This window comes from Corythoichthys intestinalis, chromosome 10, assembly GCF_030265065.1.
Source record: "Corythoichthys intestinalis isolate RoL2023-P3 chromosome 10, ASM3026506v1, whole genome shotgun sequence".
Lineage (NCBI taxonomy): Eukaryota > Metazoa > Chordata > Actinopteri > Syngnathiformes > Syngnathidae > Corythoichthys > Corythoichthys intestinalis.
The window spans coordinates 36,347,340-36,370,562 of record NC_080404.1 but is presented as its reverse complement, the minus strand read 5'-3'; the positions used below and the strand labels follow the sequence as shown (position 1 = coordinate 36,370,562).

General features: G+C 37.1%; 1 protein-coding gene across 3 annotated transcripts in view; it reads right to left on the bottom strand.

Moving 5' to 3' along the window:
* Positions 1-23,223, bottom strand: part of LOC130922959 (semaphorin-4G) — a 46,182-nt gene that overhangs the window by 18,148 nt on the left and 4,811 nt on the right. Inside the window, exons 2-7 of one of the 3 annotated variants that reach the window (XM_057848264.1) lie at positions 16,157-20,301; positions 4,935-5,086; positions 4,805-4,867; positions 4,629-4,727; positions 1,481-1,571; positions 1,286-1,393 (exon numbers count right to left, since the gene is read on the bottom strand). In XM_057848264.1, coding sequence (XP_057704247.1) covers positions 1,286-1,393; positions 1,481-1,571; positions 4,629-4,727; positions 4,805-4,867; positions 4,935-5,086; positions 16,157-16,289 — 646 coding nt within the window. In that variant the 5' untranslated portion in view covers positions 16,290-20,301. The remainder of the gene's footprint in view (positions 1-1,285; positions 1,394-1,480; positions 1,572-4,628; positions 4,728-4,804; positions 4,868-4,934; positions 5,087-16,156; positions 20,302-23,223) is intronic. The other 2 variants (XM_057848265.1, XM_057848263.1) reach the window with 2 other exon arrangements.

Sequence of the window (23,223 nt, the reverse complement as noted above, 5' to 3'; positions counted from 1 at the left end):
TGTAAACAAGTGAACATTTCGAGTTGCTATAAAGTGCTGTTCGACTGCTTAATCAGCGTCAAAAGTTTTTAAATAACTTCAAAATCATTTCCCGATAGCAAGAGATCATCAATTGCATTCGCCATCGCCGTCTTGTTTTAAATCTGAGCACTTTTATTTCTCTTGGTCTAATTGTTTTAAGTTCGCTGGCTTTCAGAACCATCTTCCCCTATAAATTCTGCGTAAACTAATTTGACCATTATTTAAGGAGCTAAATCGATTTAATTTCATTAATTTTGTTGTTGTTTGATTTTAATTAGTGCTGTCTGTAGACGAAAGTAAATGCTTTAACTTTGACAGCTATAATTATAATTCACAGATACAGTGGAACCTCTACAGACAAATTTAATTTGTTCCAGCACCTGGTTTGTAAGTCGAAATGGTCGTACGCTGAGCGAGATTTTCCCATAAGAATGCATTATAATTTGATTAACTCGTTCCACAGCCCAAAAAAACGATGCTAAATCCTTAATAAATACTGCAGGGACAATTACAAATAGCATTTACACATGTAGCAAAACAAAAAAAACATAAATCGGAATAATAATAAGAATGTAACGAATCAGGTTCTAATGTGGCGATTGTGTTTTGCATGCTGTTCCTGAACGCACTATGTGACTGACGCGAGAGTGGGAGGGTTGCGGAAGAGTGCTAAGTTTTACTTCCTCTTTTAATGTTCTGTTGTTGTTGGCGTCGGCTACAGCGGATAGTAGCCGTGTTGTGTAGCAAAAAATCTGAAATAAATGGTTAAAAACCCGATGAAGCTGGCAACTTCCTTGCCGATGTTACAATAATAATAATATTAATGACAGTCGTCCTCGAAATCGTAATAGACATATTCCGGCCATATTGTGGAGCCAGTTCACGGACGCACACACCACGCTCATATTTTTCTATCATTTCTTTCTTAATTTCAATGGTAGGCGTACCCTTTTTGTTTTTTTCACCACCTGCACTAACCTTTTGTACACATTGATTTCTCACATAAAAAAATCCGCCGTGCGTCGGTCTTGCGGGAAAGCAATGAAATTGCGACGCTGCCATAAATCGTCATATTTCGAGCACGTCATATGTCGAGAAAAATGACGAGTCAAATTTTATGTCAGATGTTGAAAGAATCGCATGTCGAAGCGATCGTATCTCGAGGTATCACTGTATTTTGAAAAACAGTCAATGCAATGAATTAATGTTGGTGATACTCTGTGCTTAAAAATTTACAAGACTTTGAAGCATTTTGTCCGCCTACCGTTGAGCCACCGTGTTGGCGCGTCCTCTGTCTTGAGTGTCGGAGAGTTGCGACGGATGTCCGGGAATCTTCGAAACTCGTACTGGGAAGCCGTAAACAGTTCCTGGTCTGACGGACAAATCGAGTCGTGAAGGATTACAGTACTGTTTATTCGTTTTGTATGGTGACCACTAGGTGCGTGTAGAAGGTCCCTACCAACGATGAGGCCGGTGTATCCTGTCGTTGGGCCATAAGGACATTTGTCTCGACCTTCCTCAGGCCGAGACATCAAAAAATTCTCAGTGTCCTGTAAAAGAAAAGGATGCACTATTAAAGCTTTGTGTTCCCTAACTGAACGTGTCAAAGATTTGTGTTGCCATAGCAACCAGACACCTGCGATGTGGCCTTGTTTGTCTCAAGGCTAGAGCGCGGTTGAGATAAGCGCCAGTGTAAGCTCGGGAGGCTCAAGGTTGGGGCAGCATTCGATTTAAATGAATGTAATCGGGAGAATATTGAAATAGAAATACAATAGAGCCTTTTCCTCAGATTAGTTGAGCATTCTGCATTCTCAACAAGCCTCATAGATTGCTAAATAGAAGGCCAAGGTCAAGCAGTGAAAGTTTTGGCTCATTTGTTGCTGTGCATATTCACTATAAATTTAAATTGCCTGTATGTCCCCAAACACGAGGAAAAATAGAAGAGTTGGATTGACAGAGAGCGCACATTGGAGAAGGTGACTTTGCTAGCAATAAACATAAATGTCCCACGGGCGACATCCCAAGTTCTTCCTTCAGCGGCGCGAATCTCCAATTACAATGTTCTTTCCCAGTGACGGATATACACAAGGGTTTCCCCTACATATAAAAAATTTGTGGCGTGCCGCCACACCAAAATAAACACCGCCACGCCTTGCAAATGAGATGTTTTTTTTTTTTTAAGATACATTCTAATTTATGATTTGTATACTTTAACAATACATCTAAATGACTATCTGTAGCTCATTATTTACCCACTATTTGCCAGAAGTAGTCGAAATAGCACGTCAAATACAAATTGTTCCTTCACACGCTTTATTTTGAAAATCACATCGGGTTCTCCTGTTGCAAGCTTGAGTCTGACTATGTTGGCGCGGAGTCGGGAGAAAAATCAATAGAAAGGTATTTATGAATGTATTTCTGGTTTAAACCTGTGAAAACGACCTTAATATTGACATCGACATGACGTTTAGGTTCTTTTTGGCGTGTTTTACCCGAATGGTCATGTCCTAGCATAACATTTGTTCGTTGCTGATGTCACTGGTAGTACCACTGTATATAGTATTGAAGTATTTAGAAAAGATTTAAGTTGTCAATGGACGAGGGTGCGTTAAAAGAAGGACTGTTATTGTTGTGGTAATGTAGTGCATACTGTATATGGGCCAAATAAAGAAAAAAGAAAATATGTAAGTACTATTGCTACAATGAAAAAAACAGTTGTATTATTAAGTAAGGGTAATGTAGCTGTAATCAACTGCTACGCATTTTACGTACATGTGCCCTAGCTGAGAGCTATGCCGAAGCATTAGTATAAATCCTTCTATTGATTATAATTTGATGTAGATGAGGCAAAATATTAAGGATTTCCTTATTTGTTAAACCGATTCTAAAACACAAGATGCTTTCAATATTGTTGATTTTAACAGAGGCGGCAACGTGCTAAGTGAAGTTCGTAGCTGCTTATTCAGCTACATTAGCCCCATCAACAATTCGACATTCATTCTTGTAGTAATAGTTTGACTTTTTTTCTCTTGCCTCATCTACATCAAATTATTATCCACAGAATGATCTAAGCTAATGCTTCGGGTTCATGTATGTAAAGTGCATTGCGGTGTACAGCTACATTACCCTTACGTAATCATATTTTTTCCCCCTCGTTGCAAATTTAATTTCGTAGTCATTTTATTTAATTTTTTTTTTGGGGGACCCAGTACTCCATCGTAAATGTAGACAGTCACATTTCGAAATATTTCATTAGGCTAGCTAATGAAATATTTCAAATAGATCTTTGTTATGGTTCTTCTTGGAAAAAAATAAATGTTGTTAAAAAAAACATGTAGAGCTGTCAGACTTCGGTGCAGCCCACCACCACCACAGCTTCCAAAAAATCCTCAGGGAAACCCTTTAGACCTCAACTAAAATTCAAAGAATTCAGTGATTTAAGCATTTATTAACAAGAAATTTCAACGCAAAACGCTCTTTGTTGTACTAAGGACTAAGAAGGCAACCACAGTGACTTAACTAGCAGCACATTTGACATATATAGTTTTTTTTTTTTTGCTTTTAACAAGAATCAAGACTGTTCTATAAAGAATTCAGGGATTTAAGCATTTATTCCCAAGAATTTTCAGCGAAAAAAGCTCTTTGTTGTGCTAAGGGCGCCGCCGCCACAGTGACTTAACTAGCAGCACATTCGACATATTTACGTAAAATAAAAGCTAACTGCCCAGTTTTTTTCCCGCTTTTAACCAACAATTGAGACTTTTTTACATCCATATCTATAAGCAATTCAGGAATTTAAGCATTTATTCACAAGAATTTTCAGCGGAAAAAGCTTTTTGTTGTACTAAGGGGGCCGCCACAGTGACTTAACTAGCAGCACATTCAAACATATTTACAAAAAAATAAAAGCTAACTCCCCTTTCTTTCTTTCTTTTTTTTTTTTTTTTGCTTTTAACCAAGAATCGAGACTGTTTTACATCCAGGTCTAACAAATGGTTGTGCAAATCTGACGGAGAGAAAATGTTGGATGTTTGAGAATGCCGTAACAGAAACTTTTTTCTATTTTTTACATTGTAGTCTAAATCAGGAGGCGCTGTTAAACCAGTTTTAAAAACGCATTAATACAACGCTGTATAATATCTATTAGTTAATGTAAATAAATCAGTAAAGACTGCTTTGTCGCATTTTATAGAATTTTTACATGTAAATGAGAATCAATCAATGAAAGAACAAAAAAAAATTGTTCTAGCTATAATTAGAACAGCGCTCGATCAGATTAAAGTAATTTCATGTAGCCCCCGATAGAAAATAAACGCCTAGGTCAGGCCTAAGGGTTGGATGTGTGGCATGTTTTTGTATTGCTGGAAACAACAATGAAGCCACTCTTGTGGCATGTGTAATAAAAACCTATAGTGTGACCTATAGATTTTGTTCAAAAATAAATAAATAAATAGATAAAAAATTGTTTATACAAAAACAAAGAAGAGGCGAATTATAAGAAATGTGTGAGAAACACGCTCAATGTGGGAGACTTGCAAACTTTTGTTTTACACTTCATTTGAGTTATATCCATGGTAGTTTAAGTCACAAGAATGGTTTGAACATACTATGTAAGCGCACAAAGGCCTGAAGGCGTAAGTCCCGCACATGTAGAGGTGCGTGGCGTTGAACCTTTGCAGGAAGCGGATGTGATTGAAACACTCGGTCTGGCGTGGGAGTAGAAATAAAAGAACATTTAGTGAGGCTATAAATACAAAATGAGGAGAAAAAGTGAAACAGCCACCTTGTTGTCTTTTCCCTTGAGAAGACATTGCTGCTTTTGCTCGGGGGAAGCCTCCCACACAATCTGATGTAATTCAAAGTACAGTAAGATAAAAACAGGTTACATTGCACAAATGATGCGCCGGACTCACGGTGAGGGCCGGGACGGCCTCAATGTCCGAGGCATCCAAAGAGAACGCGGCCTCACGGGCACCGATGAAGAGACGGCGGCCGTCGGCCTCCAGAGACAAAGTGCTGTAATTGACGGCGGGAGGGGAAGCGAAACGCTTGCGGCTATGCACACCTGAAAGAATGAGATGCAATAATAGGAAAAAGAAATTGTAATGGATGTCCAGTTCATGTCTCTCATCGTCAATATCAGTGATTATAGAGAAGGAAGTTTACTGGAAAAAAATTTTTTTATATAGTTTTTAATTCCCACTGACTGATAGCTTCATATGAAAAATGCAGCATTTAGAGATTCAACTCATTCATCCATGTCATTGAATGTGTTTGGCTGAGCGTACGACGGTGGAATAGAAAAGCAAAGCCTTTTGATACTCGCCATTATATTCCTCTCTATTCAATTTGCGCTGCCATGAAAACGTCAGCCGGGCTAAGAAATAAGTGTCACCTCGCTGTAGATGGAAAGGGAAATGAAGTTTTCAGTCGCTCATATCTGCAGCCTATACGTGACATCAAACGATACTACAAAGAAGGGTTGAGTCTAGTAATGTGCCCGTACGAGATTTTGACGGTATGATAACCTTATAAAAAAATATCGCGGTTTCACATTATTGCAATTATACTGTAGCTCTAAAATGTTTTATTTCGAGATGGTCAGGTTGAAGAAAAAATTCCATTGAACAGGATTTTTTTATTTTTCACAACATACTGTATTTGCGAATTGGAACATCAACATGAATATAATGTTAAAATAACAAAAAAAATAAATAACTGAAATATTTTAATAAAATTGAAATAATAAATAGAACTTAGACTAAACCCACTGCCACAGCTCAAGTTACTAAACAAACATGAGAACAAAAATAATTATTTTCCATAAAAAAATAAAAACACTTCTAAATAAAATACATACAGTATCTATACAGTATATATATTGCAGGCACTTCACTGACTTTAACGCTCCATCGCAACATTTTTCGAGACTTGCTCATATTTCTCAGTCCAAGTTATGATGCAGGGATGTGGGTATGTTCACCTTTTCTGTGTTATTACACCACTACTACTATTAATTAGTTGAATATTAACGGAGATGGAGCGCGTGTGCATGATTTGTATCATTATTTACACATTTTCATACCCGCACCCCCACACACACCTTTTCTCAACACAGAAAGACACCAGAGAGAAAAAAATACTACAGGCTGTATTATGAAAATATTATTTTGAACAAATGTTTACAATGGCGAAAGACTTAACAAAAGAACGCTTATAGTGGATAGTGAGGAAACACATTAGCTGTCTTGGCATGCTAACGAGCTACGTTAATAGCCTCGTTAACAAGCTTACGTTATAGTATATTTTGCCATCGCTAGACACACGAAGCACCCTGGAGTCAACTCTCATAGCTGGTGGGAAACGTTCATGACAGCGAATGAGGTCACGTAAATGTGAAATCACGTTGGAGGTCTTGCGTGCACATCGGATGTCCTTCCCCCTGTAAGCCGCTGCTGTCTGGTTCCTTTCAGTAGCCGAAATACTAAGGGTGTATCGGTACATGTATTTGTATTGAACCGTTTCGGTATGTGGTGCTCGGTTCGGAACGGAGGCGTACCGAATGAGTTTCTGACGTAATGTAACCCTTACTTTTTGAGGCTGTGAGTCGATTGGGTTAGTTTCTTTGTGTAGATTATATTTACTCCGTCTTCTCTACTATAATGAGGACCAACACGAGAGGACAGTATAACCCAGAAACGTCAACGGCGCGACAATGTGGCCGGGCGTTTAAGTCAATCAGCCAATGCACACCAGTCGCAGTGCGGCCGCGTGTTAGACGCGTCCCAGAAGCGGCTTAACACAACGCACGCGAAAAGAACGGCAGCGTTTATTATTTGATGCGAGACGCGACCCTCCTGCGTCAATACTACTACCGGTAGCTAGGATCGGGCAGACCGGAAGTCACTCATGTAAAAATGCAATCGTAACCCACTTTTTGAGTCCATCAGATCTCGAGTGGTAGATCGGGGCACAGTTGACTTGTCTTTGTTGATTTACTGATGTCTTCTCTGCTATAATAAAAACCCTCCTACCACAACAAAACAAGTAGGAACTAATATTCACATAGGAACTAAAGTTATACAACATAAAATATACAATATAAATGAATACTACATCACATGTGTAAAATATAAACACATAATAAAATAAATAATGGCCCATTTAAATAAAATAAATTGAAATGAGCTAAAACACCTGTAATTAAACAAGAAGAATAATACACAGATCCTGCTTACACAATTAAATTTATTCATTTCTGTGTGGCGCTTTAACTTGAGAAAATCCACCAATAAAGCTTTTGAAAACCGTCCATAAGAAAAAAAATGATTCATTGAGGCATTTCATTTGTAAAATACAAGTTAAAATCTTTGTCATTGGGATTGCTTTTCTCTTTAGCACAGGACTTCTTTTTTCGTCTTTCAGAAGAAAGAAAGTTGACCAATACGTGGGGCCTGAAAGGCAAATTGTTGTTGGATTATCTTTAAATACTTTTTGAGGAGAATTCTAGCTTTGTCTAGGCTAATGTTCCTATTGTTGAAAGCACAAAGGTGTGTAATAAACAACTAGCACATTTATATTTTGCATTTTGTTTTCTTACTGTACCGAAAATGAACTGAACCGTGACCTCAAAACCGAGGTACGTACCGAACTGAGATTTTTTTGTACCGTTACACCCTTATATACTAATACCTAATATTAATACCATACTAGCGACTGTCATTTTTGAGGAGAGAAAAGGCTCAGGTGTAAAGTCACCGACAGACACAAGACAGCAACAACTGGAGGGGGAGGGGTGAGCGCTGCCGCTCCAAGCCATTTCTCGCTGCATTTTTGGGACATAAAAAATAGCTAATACCGTCCTACGGTATGACGGAAAATTTTAGTGGTTTTGAAACCGTGACATTTTCATACCACGGTAAACCTTGAAACCGGTAACTGGCACATGCCTAGTTGAGTCCTATGCACAAATGCAAATGGTGTACTCAGTATGTGTAAAGAAAAAAAAAAAAGGTTCATGCGATGAAGCTCCGAGGCTTGCCAAAGCAAAATGGACCGTCTGTCAGGGCACCACTCTCATTGAGTAAACATCACATGGCGAGCACCTCAGGCCGATTTGTAACCAAACTGAACCGCAACCTCTAACGGACAATGTGAGGGAGTTGTTTATCAAGGTGACTTGCTCTCTGTTACTGATTTGTATTTTGAATAGCGATGCAAGCACTCATGAGGAAGCAATAAGCCCTTTCAAGTGTTTTATGGGCAACAAGGTGGTAAATCAGCTCCTGTGCAAGTCCAGATTCTCATCAGCTGTGGCTGTCCTTTTTCTGAATTATCTTAAAGCACTTATTCATTTGCACTGAATTGATTCTCCAGCGTGGTGATCATACTCATAACTCAAAATATATTCAACACTATCTTTATACCAGTGTTGCACCTCAGGGGTCTCCAACCTGTTGCACAAAGGCCCGCTGTGGGTGCAGGATTTCATTTCAACCAAACAAGATGACACATTTTCACCTATATGGTGTTTTACAAGTGCGACCACTTCCAATTTAACTAGTGTTGCACCGATACAAATATCAGTATAGGTACCGATACAGCACTAAAAATATCTCGTCAGTATTGGGGAGTACTAAGAAATAAAGCCCCGATGGGCAATTTGTACTCTTTAAGATCTAGTTTTCAAATGCCAGTCGCTCTACCGAAAATGGCATTCAGCTATGCACACCGCAGTAGAAGAATTCATTGGCCTCCTCATGGCGATGACGGACGTCCAATCGTGTGGCATCCAATCATCCTTCTGTTGTAAATTTAAATGAGTATCACTAGTAGAAGTGGTGGACGTAGTTAAAGTCGGAGGGCTCATTCACTACCACCCTCCCACTTCAAAATGGGTTGGATGTCTAATGCCCTCAATGGCAGCCAGTGAGTTAAGCAGTGTCTGACAAAACCATGATATCAATTACTTTACACTCATGTGAGGATGCAGTAATATAGTAATAAAAGAATAAAGTATATTTTTGCCCAAAAAAAACAAAAACAAAACGAAACCTTGTATCGCTAAAGTATCGGCTTTGGCCAATACCACACAACAAGGTATCAGTACCGGGAACGAAAAAGTGGTATTGTTGCAACACTTGTTTTACCTTTATAATAAACGCATCTAACAAAGTATCTTAAGGCATTTCAGAATAGAAAATTGCTGTGGCACTGAATGAGCACTGTTACTGCAGTTTTATTACCTATTATTAATGTATTTGATCCTTTTTCTTAATGAAACATGAAATTACATTTATTAACCAATGTAACCATACGTGGAGTTTAAGGTGGGGGGGGGGGGGGGGGGGGGGGGGGGACAGCCAGAAAGTATCATTGCATGTAACTGACTTTCCTATATATGATTTTAAAATTAAGAGTTTTCCGGTTAAATATTGTCAATAAAAGTTGTAACGCAAACAACAAAACGAATTAAATGAAAAAATATATGTATTTTTATAATGGGTAAAAAATATTTTTCAAATAGATCATGTTAATAGCACCTTGGACGGTAATTTCCTTTGCTTAGCCAAAACTACCCAAGGACAGAAGAGGCAAGATGGATAAGTGTAATTTTTTCAAACCTAAGCTTTCAAAAGCGACAACTACTGAGCGAGAATCAAGGATTGAAAATGTGGACCATGAAACGCCAGCGAGCACCGCCAAAATGGTTAGCGGAGTTTCAATTTGCCCCACTAAAGATGCTAATTGTATAACAGAGCATATTGCCAAAGTAGTTACCCCCGTCAAAAATGTTATTCCCTGGTGGCGGGAGCACACACACACACTAGTTATGAGTTATGTCGACTTAAAAAAATTATTGAAGCCAGAAAAGAATCAGAGTTTTATATATTTTGGACATCAACGTTTATCAAATTGGAGAAACTCCATACAGGATTTGAATTACAGTGATAACAGTTAGAGGTCATCCTACGAGTAATACAGTAAAACATTGCCTTTTTTTACGTTCAGTACGTATGTTACGTTATACGACAGAATTTTTTTTTTTTTTGATGGATGGGCCATGTTTTAAAACCTCGGAGATAGCTACATCACCATAACATGTAAATCAAGCAAATCAGTGCGCCCAGGGGATACAATTTTTGACAGGGGTAACTACATTTGCACGACACAGGCAGCCATACCATATTCAATGGATGACGATCTTGGCGAAAAGTACAGCTGTCCTAAGCAGCGTGATTTAGAATTCCCCTCAAGAATGATGAGAAACGAAAAATGTTCATTTTGAATTTATTATTATAAATATTCTTGTACCGTATTTTTCGGACTATAAATCGCAGTTTTATTCATAGTTTGGCTGGATGTGCGACTTATACTCTGGAGCGACTTATGTGTGAAATTATTAACACATTATTATATCATATCACATGTTATTTTGGTGTTTTGGAGTGACACTTATGGTTTGGTAAACTGGTTAGCATGTTCTTTATGCTATCTGAATAACTCTTAATAGCACGTTCGCATTCCGTGTTTCATGCATCATGTAACATGATCATACTGTACACTTATTCAGCATGTTGTTCTCTATTGTATTATTATTTCAAATTGCCTTTCAAGATGACATATCTGTTCTATGTGTTGGATTTTATCAAGAAAATTCCCCCAAAAATGCGATTTATACTCCAGTGCGACTTATATATGTTTTTTTCCTCTTCGTTGGGCATTTTATGGCTGGTGCGACTTCGAGGTCATCAACATTTTGTGCCTCCCCTGCCCCAAAATTCAAACTCCGCCTATGAATTTAACTCGTGTATTGAAACGAACGTTTCTTAACAGCCCTACTCTGCCTGACTCAGCACTTAATAAGGTATCCTCCTATAATTAATTCAAGGATTATCGCTGTCCTTGGCTTTCCACACTTTTTAACTTCTTACTCACATGAAAAAAAAGTAGTAGCACTGTCAATGGCCTTTGACTCTGACTGTTTTACTTACCAATACAATTAATATTCATGACAAATGTAGCACCTTTATGAACCAAGTTCTAGTGTGTTCTATTGTGTTTCTTTGGGCTTACAAATAAAATTCATAAAATATTGAAAAATCCTGCGCACTGCAACTAATGAACTAATTCATTTTTGGAACAGAGAGCTCAGTTCAAAATTTCAAATCAGAAACTATGAACTGAATTTGTTCATTTAAAAGTTTTTGAATTTAACTCTTAACTGGTCAGTATGGATAATGAACTTTTTGAACATTGCTTTTCACATTGAAATTTCAGCCTCCCACAAAACATCAAAATCATCATCATAACTCATTTGCTGCCATTGACTGAGACCGATGTCCAATCCATTTGTTAGAACACCCTTGTGTACTTCAATTTGACTGCTGACTTGCTTAACCCAAATAAGCACTTTCTGGGAATCTAGTTCCGACTTTAACTGGACTCCCCTTTCACAACATTAACTCAAGACTCACTTCTGACTTGCACAAAAGCAACTTCCTCCTACCTCCGCCTCCACGCTGCCTTTCATTCCTGCCGGCTGTTTGTACGCTCACGCCTTCTCCGCAGGAGGAAAGAGAGCATTAGCGGATAGCTGCGTAGGACTTTAGGTACAATAAATTCACCTACGTGAGTGCTCGCGTTACGAGCATCATGGCACCTTATACTTTTATGTCAACAAGCGCACCAGACTAGAGGGGAAGGGACACATTTTGAAGCGTAAGGAAAACTAAGTACAAGCTGACATCATCTTCATCATTCTTAGGTGAAGCTAATTAAAATACAGCATGTTTGTAGTAATGTGATCAGTAGATTTACAGCTCAGAGCTGCATTGATGGAGTTGAGCTGAGTCATGTTAGATGTACTGTAGGACGGAACCAATCTAGCTCAGTTTTTATTACAAATAAGCTGCCATAAATGATTATTCTGGCTGCCGGCTATTTTTACAATTACTGTATTTTTATATATATATGTTTTTTTGTATAAATAAATAAAACAATACAAATTCTTCAAATAGTGTCACTCAATACCACTTTAACCTTTCAGTCTTTTGCGTACTTTTTTCTGATTTGTGGTCAACATTCCCTTGTGATAGTTGACTGATTTTCACATATTGAAGCACTTAGGCAGCAGTGACATTGTCACTATTGTTGGTCTCCTGTAGAGCTGCAGCTATCGATTATTTTTGTAGTCGATTAATCTATCAACTAGTTAGTTCGAATAATCGAATAATTGGACTAGGAACATTTATTGCATTGCAGAATAAATTTTAGGAGATGTAAAACAAAGGCTTACTAAGATTGCGCTTTCAAAGTAACATTAAATGTGAATACAAAATGAAATTCCGGGGTGTTTCTTCAACCTATGGTAAATTGCACTTTCATATAAAAATACAATGAAATACCTGAGCTTAGCTTAAACGGTATAAATATAATATTAATAATAAATGTGAATCTAATTACAACAAGACAACAATTGGCTAACTTGCATTGCAAAAGTCCTCCCGCAACCCAAAAAACACATGGTGGGCTAATTGAACACTTCAACTCGTCCTTAGGTGTGAGTGTATGCATGAATAGTTGTAAACCCTCCAATTGGTTAAGAACCGATTCAGGGTGTACCTCGCCTACAGCACATAGTTAGCTGGGATAGACTCCGGCAGCCCAGCGAACCTCATGAGGATTATAAGCAGTAGGGAGATAAATGAATGAATAAAAATAAATAAGAATGTTTACTATCAAGAGGCTAAAAACAGAGGATTTTGAAAATTTTGAGATCAACTATGTCTCTAAAAAAATGATCGAATATCAAAATAGGTGTTGATTAATTTAATGATCTATTAGTCGATTAATCGTAAAAGCCCTATATATATATATATATATATATATATATATTATATATATAATATATATATTAGGGCTGTCAAAATTATCGCGTTAACGCACGGTAATTAATTTTTTAAATTAATCACGTTAAAATATTTGACGCAATTAACGCACTTGTCCCGCTCAGACAGTATTCTGCCTTTCGGTAAGTTTTACAGCAAGGTTTTTTTGTGCTGTCTAACAGCGAACTCTTGTGGTCGCTTTGCGACATGGTTTATTGCTTTCTTGCCAGTTCAATATGGCTGCACGACGTCTCGGGCTGACGCCTACGTTGTAATGTTGTGCTTATATGATCCTTGGACAAGATTTGTCCGTAAGTATGGTTGTTGTAAAGAATGTACATATTATGTTAGTAAGCGAAATGTTATATTTTTTGTATGAGACGGTTTTTGTTTATGTTTAGTGAAATGTTTAGATGTTTAGATAGCGTGCTAAGCTAACGTTGTTGCTAATGCAATGCTTGCGTACTTTTTTTTGTAGTTTCACTACGGTCTAAAGAGGACAGTGGTTTGAGGCCATTTTATTAATAAATCAGATAAAAAAGGAAGAAGTCTGATTATTAAGGCGTCGTTCACTAGCTGTCTAGCTTTGGAAAAAGTAGACGCTTCGGAGTGAGGACAGCATAGACAGATTTAAATGACAGTAGAGTGAAATGCCCACTACAGTCCTTATGTACCGTATGTTGAATGTATACATCCATCTTGTGTCTTATCTTTCCATTCCAGCAAATTATTTTACAGAATATATAATTTACAGAAAAATATGGCATATTTTATAGATGGTTTGAATTGCGATTAATTGCGATTAATTACGATTAATTAATTTTTAAGCTGTAATTAACTCGATTAAAAATTTAAATCGTTTGACAGCCCTAATATATATATATATATATATATATATATATATATATATATATATATATATATATATATATAATGGCGGAAAACAAAGACGACTAAAAAAGCAGTTTCTGCTCTTGCAATTTAAAATAAACTGCTGTATTTTAAGCCAAAAGAACTGTTGTGTTTGATAGAACAATATGTCTATATGCTGCCATAGCAGATTCATGGCGCGTTAAGCCGCGAAACTATTTTTAATTTGTCCGTTTTACCCTGAAAACCCCCGTTTACAGACGTCGCACAACCGCTTTTGTTTCAACACAGCTATAAAACGAAGGTAATTAATTATATTTATTATTCAAAATGTCTGTTGTTTTTAGCTCAGAATAATTAATTGATGTCTTATATTTCGTTAAAAAAAATAAAACTTTAAAAAATTATTCACTCATATATTTTAAACTTTTAAACAAATTATGTCACAGTGAAAAAAATGGCGTCTGTATAAAAGTCACGGATATCTACCTCATAACTATCGCCTAATTCTCTCTATTTTTTTTTTTTTTTTTTTGTCGCATTTTCTGATATGTTAAATGATAAATAATCGATCCAAACAAAGAAAAATTGAAAAAAAAAAAAGTTTAAAAGGGTAAATATATGAAAATGAAACTCTCGATGTCTGCGATTTCTGCAATGCGACCCTTGTTATATTACCATGTTTCACCCATAAAATCCCCCCAAAATCCGGCTGTGGTCATTCACAAATGCATCTTGACACTTGATAATACATGCTACATGGAGTTTTTGGATCGAAACAAGGTAAGTACGCGATAATATCTCATTAAAGTCACGGCGTCTGTAATTCTGCTCCCACGTGCTCTCACCTCAAGATAGGGTTTTGCTGTTTAAAAAACTTTTTTTTTTTTTAAATGCCCCCCAGTTCAAATTTTTTCTTCCCCTAGAAAATTGAGATTTTAAGCTTTTCAATGATGTGTCACACAGGCATATTGGACAATTTTGAAAGTTGGCCAAATTGGGGTTCTCAAAGTGGAACTTCAAGTCACCTGAGAGTTTTCCGCCATATATATATGTATAGCTATCTGTGTAGTAAGACTGGATTAATATTTTTCCTCTTTACTCATTGATTGCCAATGACAGGGATAGACGTGCAATTGCTTTTGACTTGGAGAGCTGGCACTAAACATCCAATAGGACGTCCAATCCTTCCCAGTCAAATGGATTGGACGTCCATCCCAGTCAATGGGAGCAATGATTTGAGATGTAAGTACAATATATAATAATATAAACAGGTTGAAAATAATTATGAAAGTGAGTAGATAAAATAATGTATCTGTGCAGGTGTAGCCAACATTGAGGACAGTTGTCATGGTGACAGCACCTCCTTTAAAGGAGCCATGCAGTCGTGGTGATGGTTCTGAATGGGGCAACTTGAGGGACGACAGAGACTTTACTTAAATGTCACATAATTGTTTCATTGGATTAACGGCTTGTTTTCCAATGATTGAAACTCAATTTGAGTGGACATGACGAGAAGTCTCAGCTCGTCTCAGCTCACCAGTGCGGCAAAAACACAACAACATCTTCTTCACGGAGGATAAAAATAAAATATAAATGGATTTGAAGACATGATTACTGACAAATGATTAATATATATATATATATATATATATATATATATATATATATATATATATATCGTATATATATTAGGGCTGTCAAAATTATCGCATTAACGCGCGGTAATTAATTTTTTAAATTAATCACGTTAAAATATTTGACGCAATTAACGCACATGTCCCGCTCAGAAAGTATTCTGCCTTTTGGTAAGTTTTACAGCAAGGCTTTTTGTGCTGTCCAACAGCGAACTCTTGTGGTCGCTTTGCAACATGGTTTATTGTTTTCTTGCCAGTTCATTATGGCTGCACGACATCTCGGGCTGATAATGTTGTGCTTATATGATCCTTGGACAAGATTTGTCCGTAAGTATGGTTGTTGTAAAGAATGTACATATTATGTTAGTAAGCGAAATGTTATATTTTTTGTATGAGACGCTTTTTGTTTATGTTTAGTGAACCTGTATAGTGTGCTAAGCTAACGTTGTTGCTAATGCAATGCTTGTGTACTTTTTTTTTTTGTAGTTTTACAACGGTCTAAAGAGGACAATAAATCAGATGAAAAAGGAAGAAGTCTAATTATTAAGGCGTCGTTCACTAGCTGTCTAGCTTTGGAAAAAGTAGACGCTTCAGAGTGAGGACAGCATAGACAGATTTAAATGACAGTAGAGTGAAATGCCCACTACAGTCCTTAGATGCCTACCTTAGATACAACTTTTGCTATTTTGGAAATTGCAGATGCTTCTTAAGTGAAAGAGTGAGAGAAAAGTGGCTTACTACTGCTGAAGATGGTGACGCGCGGTGTTACGTCAAGGTCCGGCGGTGGTCTGAATGGGTAGGCGGCTGCCATGCTCACGCCCAAGCTCAAAAGCAGCAGGAACCGCACTAATGGTGAGCGGCCCGCCTTCATCTCCGCATGAATGCAATAAGATTACACAAACATGTTCACACACGGGCCAGGTACCTGGAAGAAGAGGGGGGAAAACTGGGACTTACTTGATTTATTCTTTTACCTTTTTATTCATTGGCTGTTGTTGACAGCAATAGATCTCTGATTCATTTAACTGGGAGCGAACCCACACAGTTAGAATTGATTGGATGTCTATTCCCGTCAACGGAGGTGAAGGAGTTAATAGCAGCATTATCACATTTTTTGCCCATGTAAAATTATATAAACTTTGAATGTTGATACTTAAATGAAGGAAGGGGAAAAAACATCAACTTACCTTGAGATATGAGTGTTTCATTAAGTGCCCACACTTATAACTCAATTAAAAAACAGTGTCCCCAGTCAAATAAATGTAAATGCAATCTGTTAGTTGCAATTTACCAGATTGACATCTTGCATATTAGCCAATCAGTAACCTCTGCTGGGATGTGCTGTGTTCATGTTAGATGGAGAAGAGCAATGTGAACTTTTTCAACAAAGTTTTATCTTCGAAGAAGTCACAAAATGACATAAGCTACTGAAAGTCAAAACATGGAGAGATTCTTCCATCCCATTAAAAATCATCATGAAAAAATCATGATGGATCAACTGATAAATTGCTAGTTAATCTGCCCAATTACTGTTCAAGAGTTGTTCAAATAGCCATATATCATTTCAATTGCCATGCAAACAGTCTTTACCTGAACAAATTCAATGAACAAAAGTTGGTGGCGTACAGTAATATTTATTTTGAGAAACGTGTACTGATTGTGGTTTATTTTGACTTTGCCAACGTTGTTGTGAATGACTTCATTCTGGTGCAGATTTTGGACAGCAGTTTGTTAAGTTTTCATTCACGAGTGCCAGGATTCTTTACTTCAAGGAGAAAATGTGCTATGAACGAGCCTTAATTCTAAGGGAATAAATTCCACTATTTGGCAACCCACAGTCACACAGCTTGGAGGGTGAAAAAAGCACAGTGATGAGCAGATGTACGAGCAGTCCCTGATAAATGCATTGAACTGCATTGTAATGAAGATAATGCTAGCATGTCCGACTCATTATTTTGATGACTTCAACTTAAACTAAGGTCAACAAAACAACTGAGATATTCTCGAGATGCTTCAAAAATAAACCATCGCTTCTGATTTAACTTCACTATCAGAGCATCTAAGTCTCTCAAGACTTTTTTTCTTTCAACCAGAAGAGAACTCTGTTGAACTAAGTACTGTTACTGCAGTTCTTTGTAAGTCACTTGACAATATTAGAAGAGTTAATATTATACATAAACATTTTAACTGTTAATCTTTTATCCCATTTTCATTAAGCATGAAATGACACCAACCACTTTTACCAATGTGTAACTAAAAAAAAACTTTTTCTAAACAACCAAACTCCACCAGTATCAGCAAATGATAAGGTAAAGGTATCTTTTAATAATATTGAAGAATTGACATTGGGCTACGTCAAACACACTTTTGGACTTTTTACTCACTGGAGTGAAAGTAGTAGGCTTTGTCAATAGCCTTGGTACTTACCCTTGGTACTTACTCTTATGAAGTATTTTTTTTGGGTGAGTGGGTGGGGGTCTTACAAATACTGAATATTAGCTGATATTGCACCTTAAAGTGAAAGACAATGTTTGGATCAAAAACAGAAAGAATCTTGTTGGGGGGAAAAAAATCATATTTATGACTTGATATTCAACTGAAGTTATGGAGAATGGGCCAATATTGCACCATATATTTATTATTCAACTTAAATATTGCAAACATCAGTTTTTTGGATTATGTTCTGGCTTAGCAACTAAAAAGTGTCAAAATGACACTGCCATATCACATATGGCTCACATAGTGCTTAATGATTTATCATTCATTTTATTTGTTCACTATGAATGCAAACGTCTTTGTTCACTTAAAGGGATCCACTGATAGAAAGACCTGTAGTTCTTAAAGGATAAACGCTATTATGAGTTAAAATAATTTGGAATTTAAACCTCTCTTCCTGTTTTCGTTTTTATGCAATTTTTAGAATTAGTTTACTAGTAGGTCACCATTGTTGTTGACGTTGCAGGGCAGTGACGTCACAAGGTTACGCTGCCGGGCTTCAAGAGTATGACTCTAGCGACATAAACATTTCATCTGTTCAACCCTTTCAATTTGAACCCGAGAGGAACATTAATGAGCAGGACAACACTGTCGATATTTCACAAAACGAGCAGCAAGAGCAAAATGAACAGGAAAGATGGGATGGGATGTGATGAGAGTAGGAAAAAAAAAAAACAAGTGTTCTGCCAAAACGCGCTACACCAGCGACAGAGGCGAATTTGACGCCCAAAGTACCACCGTGCGCTTTCAGCTTGTTTTGTTTAGATGTATACAGACAGAACATACTATAGATATCTTAAGAAAATACTATATATGTATATACTACAGTATTAACTAGAGGTGGTTTAAATATGCTACATGACTAATGTGGTCAACAGATCAAGAATCTGCTTTAAAGCTACCACAAGAAAACACTATGCTTAAAAGTATGAGAGGAAAACACATGCAAAAAGTATTTTGAGGCAATAAAAAAACACAAATAGTAAGTACTTGCCGCTTTTAACCAACGAGCGCATGTGTTGGACGTTGTGCCACGTAAAAGGAATTGCAGTAACCCGGTAGTAATCGTCGAGTGACAGTGACAATCTACGTCATCACCCGGAGCGTCCATAAAACATGGCGCTCTCCGTAGGTCAAAACATGTACTAAATATTATATACATTTAAATTAATGGCAATATTTTATGTGTTTCTGACAACAAATTTTAGTAAACGAGAACAACTTATTAAAGCCTACAAGTCCGAGGTTCCCTCTAAGCAATCCCAAGCGTCCTAGTTTAGAGACATCTAGAGGTCATTCTAAGCAAAGCTGCTGTGCTAAACTGTGACCAGCCCATTTACAAAGGCTGCAGGCTTGTACATACAACCTTTAAGCCAACATATATAAATTGGTGCAAAACCGATGCTGATATTTTCCGATATTATTTCAAATGCTTTTATCAAATAATAACGGCCAACTCTACTCGCAAGCATTGTTATTTTTTTTAGTTTAAACATTATTTTCACCATTATCATCAAGAAATTTATGTTGTACATATTTAGATTCTTTAAACAACCATCTTTCACATGAAGGTAATTTATACTAACTATTTTCCTTTACTAAATCAAATAAGTCAGGAAATAATACATTCACAAAAGAAAGAAATCGCAAAATACCGGTGCTCACAGTACCACATCGGGGAGAAAAAAATATAACCGTGAACAAATGACATTTTTATAATAACAAACTTAATTCACAATGTTCAGTTATGAAGTATGAACTGAACTAGTATGTTTTAAAATGTGTGAAATGAGCTCTGAACTAGTTCATGTAAGAAATGTGCTTTCCCAACACTGCATGCAACACTTTAAAAAGGTGGACCATTACAAACAAACAAAAAATGCAAAAAGAAAAAAAATCATGCTGATGTCCTTGCTCGTTGGTTCATACAACAAAATCTGAGAAGATTGTCAGTTATTTGTCACGGCAACAATAAGCAGCTTCTTGCAAAATATTGCGAGCCAGGCCTGAAGCACACAGGTCTGCATGTGTAAATATTCAATATGTTCAAATAGGAACAGAACTCAGCTTAATTAACCCATTGGCTTCCACGGCTGGCGATGGATTGGATGTCTATCATCGTCAATAGTGTAGTTTCTGTCCACAGTAATGAAAAGGTGCCAGCTGCCTTTACAGGCTCATCTTTGCTTTTATCAGGTCGCGTAGGAGGCATGCCGAGGATTCCTCCAGGAGTCATTTATCTGCCTCGTGCACTCTCAAATGGCTGTCAAGGCCTCTGCGCACATTCAAGCGTTCGGTCCGTCAGTCTACCAAAGTGGTGCTGATGCGGAAGATGGAAGCCTTTACACATGCACAAAAGAAAAGTCACAAGAGTGACGATGACGAGCCTGAGGGGGTAAAATATTGTGTGAAGCTTCTACGGCGCCCTGGAATGAACTCCAAATTGGGACACTTTCAAGTCACGACACGCTCTGATCAAGGATAACCAAATCAAAAGGCTGCTATAGTTCTCATCAGTCTCCCTCTTGGTGTTCATTCACGTGAATTGATGGTTTTACCACTAAATGGTCATCTTAAACAAATTTGTTAGGTTCTTTTCGCAATGCATTAAAGAGAGCTAAAATTCAACAGTAAATGAAGTCATATACTGTAGCTGTCTTTAGATTTGAGAGGAAACCAAAACAATCTTTTTTTCCTGCTCTAAGTAGGCATGTGGCTTTATGATATTCTGACGGTGTTATAACCGTAAGCCAAAATATCAAGTTTCACGGTATTGCAATTACAGCTCTAAATTGTGTTACTTTGAGGTATCTTGGTTTAAAAAAAATAAATTCCATTGAACAAGATTTTTATTTTTCAAAACATAGCAAATTGGAACATATGTATAATTTTAAGTTAAAATAAAAATATATGTAAATTCTAAATAAAATTAAATGCAGTCCTTCACATGAGGCAAAACCCACAGCCACAGCTCAAAATTATTACCATCAGAACAAAAATAATTGAATTATTTTCGATGACAAGCACGTGTGGATGGCTCGTATCAAGTTTTTACATTATACACACTCTTTCTCAACAGAGACAATTGCCCAAGGGAAAAAAACCCACCATGCTTTACCAATGCCAGACATACTAAACACGCTGGAGTTGACTCTCGTAGCTGGCTGGAAACGTTCATGACTGTTTACTGACCTTTAATTTTTTATAAATGCAAAATCACATTGGAGGTATTGCCTCCTCGGCAGCCAACCTCTGCAAACATGTTAGCCTAAGTATTCCCATACCAGCGATTTCGTTTTCATCGATGGGGGGGGGGGGGGGGGGTTCAGGAGTTTCACCTCCTCCAGCCATCGTGTAGCACAGCTGACTCACTGAGACTGAGCAACAACCAGTGGGGGAGGGTTGAGCTTTGCAGCTGCAAGTGAGGGATATCTTCATGCATTTTTGGGAGATAAAAATAGTTAATACCTTCAGGACGGTATGACGGAAATTTTTTGCGGTTTTGAAACCTTGATGTTTTCATACCACTGTATACCTTAAAACCGGTAATCGGCACATGTCTAACTGTAAGAAGACTCTTTTGGTCTGTTTGGTGATTTTATTGTCGCAGAACGCATTTTAGTCTTGAAAAATCAGTCAAAATCAGTTGGAAGAGTATGAGTTAAAAACTAGAAATTGGGGACTAAAAACATAAAAATAAAGTCTGTACCTATTTTCAATCGAAAGTGATTGACATTTCAGTTTTTTTTTTAAACTGAAAAACTTGATTTGTCTCCTGTACAATGAAAGTAGAAAACCAATAAGAGCCCAGCGTGAGATATATCTTACTCAGAATTTCACGATTTTTAGACTCTAATCCAGAATTTTGATATTTATTTCTCGTAAAAATTGATGGATGCAAGTCAACACATGCATCTGCAGGTTCCATGAGAAAAAAAAATCCGGATTTAGCTAGGGTTATGATATTAGAGCGTTTATTACACATATTCATTTTTATTTTTTATTTTTTTATTTTTTGACAAATTTGACCTTAATTTTCAATTTTTGGGATTCTCTGACAATTGCTCTATGTTGCAAGCCTTTTAAGTTAAGTTGTTTAAAAAATCAGTAGTATGTGTACTAGTGCTGCCACTATATGATCAAATTTATCACAAACTATTTTGATAATCAATCATTTGGAGAGATTTTTTGCTTAAAAATCCTCTTAATAGTAGTAAATATTCTCTCACTTCTGTATTGATAAGAGCAACCTGCCAAAAAACACCCCAGAAAAGTAACATAACTATAAATAACATGAATTATATATAAGCTGATTAGTTGAATAATCGCAAAATAATTGGTGGTTAGTCGCCTATCAAAATAATAGTTTGCGGCAACCCTAATTTGTATCCAGATGAACCAGTTCTGCTGTGCCTACTTCAAATTAAGGCCTACAACTATCATCTTGTTTGTGAAAGCATAGTCTAACGCTGACTGTGTTCAACGCCCGATTAAACAAAAGGCACAAAAACATGTATTTGACTAAATGATGTTAGTGTTGGTAGTTACTTCATCCACTATATTTACTTTAAGCTTGTAAACAATGCACGCGTGTCTTTAAAAGACAAATAGTAGAAAAGAAGACAGTCAAAGGCATTGAGCACTTTTAATAAGCTCTTTTTTTGTCTACTTTGCTTGCACCGCGATGACAAAAGGCAGCCGCAGCTGTGGCCGCTTTGCTTTTTCTTGAGCATTGCCGTCATTCAAAAATGGCCAAATTGTGTGCCTTTGTTTAGCGTCAGGGAACAAGGATGCGGCCCATGTCCAATAGAATAATAGACACGTTGTACTGCGGACACAAAGCACAAACATGTTCATGTTGATCCACAGAGTTCATTCAACTGTGGCGGTGGTTGTGACATTTTGACACTCACTCCATTCTAAATAGCGGTCAGCTTCTTAGCTCTCCTAAACACAATCAGAACTCAACTACATGTAAATAATATAAACTATATTCCAAGGGCGTAGGTTTGGTCTCAATATTGGTAGGGACGATATAACGGCATAACCTGCATGTACACTTTTTTGCTGGGCACAGGACATTAATAAGACCAGACAGATTGGGTGAACAGGGGTCAGGGCTTCATTTCGCAGGAATATGAATCAAATCATTTGATAGGCTAAATGATCAATGCAAAATAAATCTGTATTGACTAGGGCTGTCAAAATTATAGCGTTAACGGGCGGTAATTAATTTTTTAAATTAATCACGTTAAAATATTTGATGCATTTAACGCACATGCCCCGCTCACACAGACTAAAATGACAGC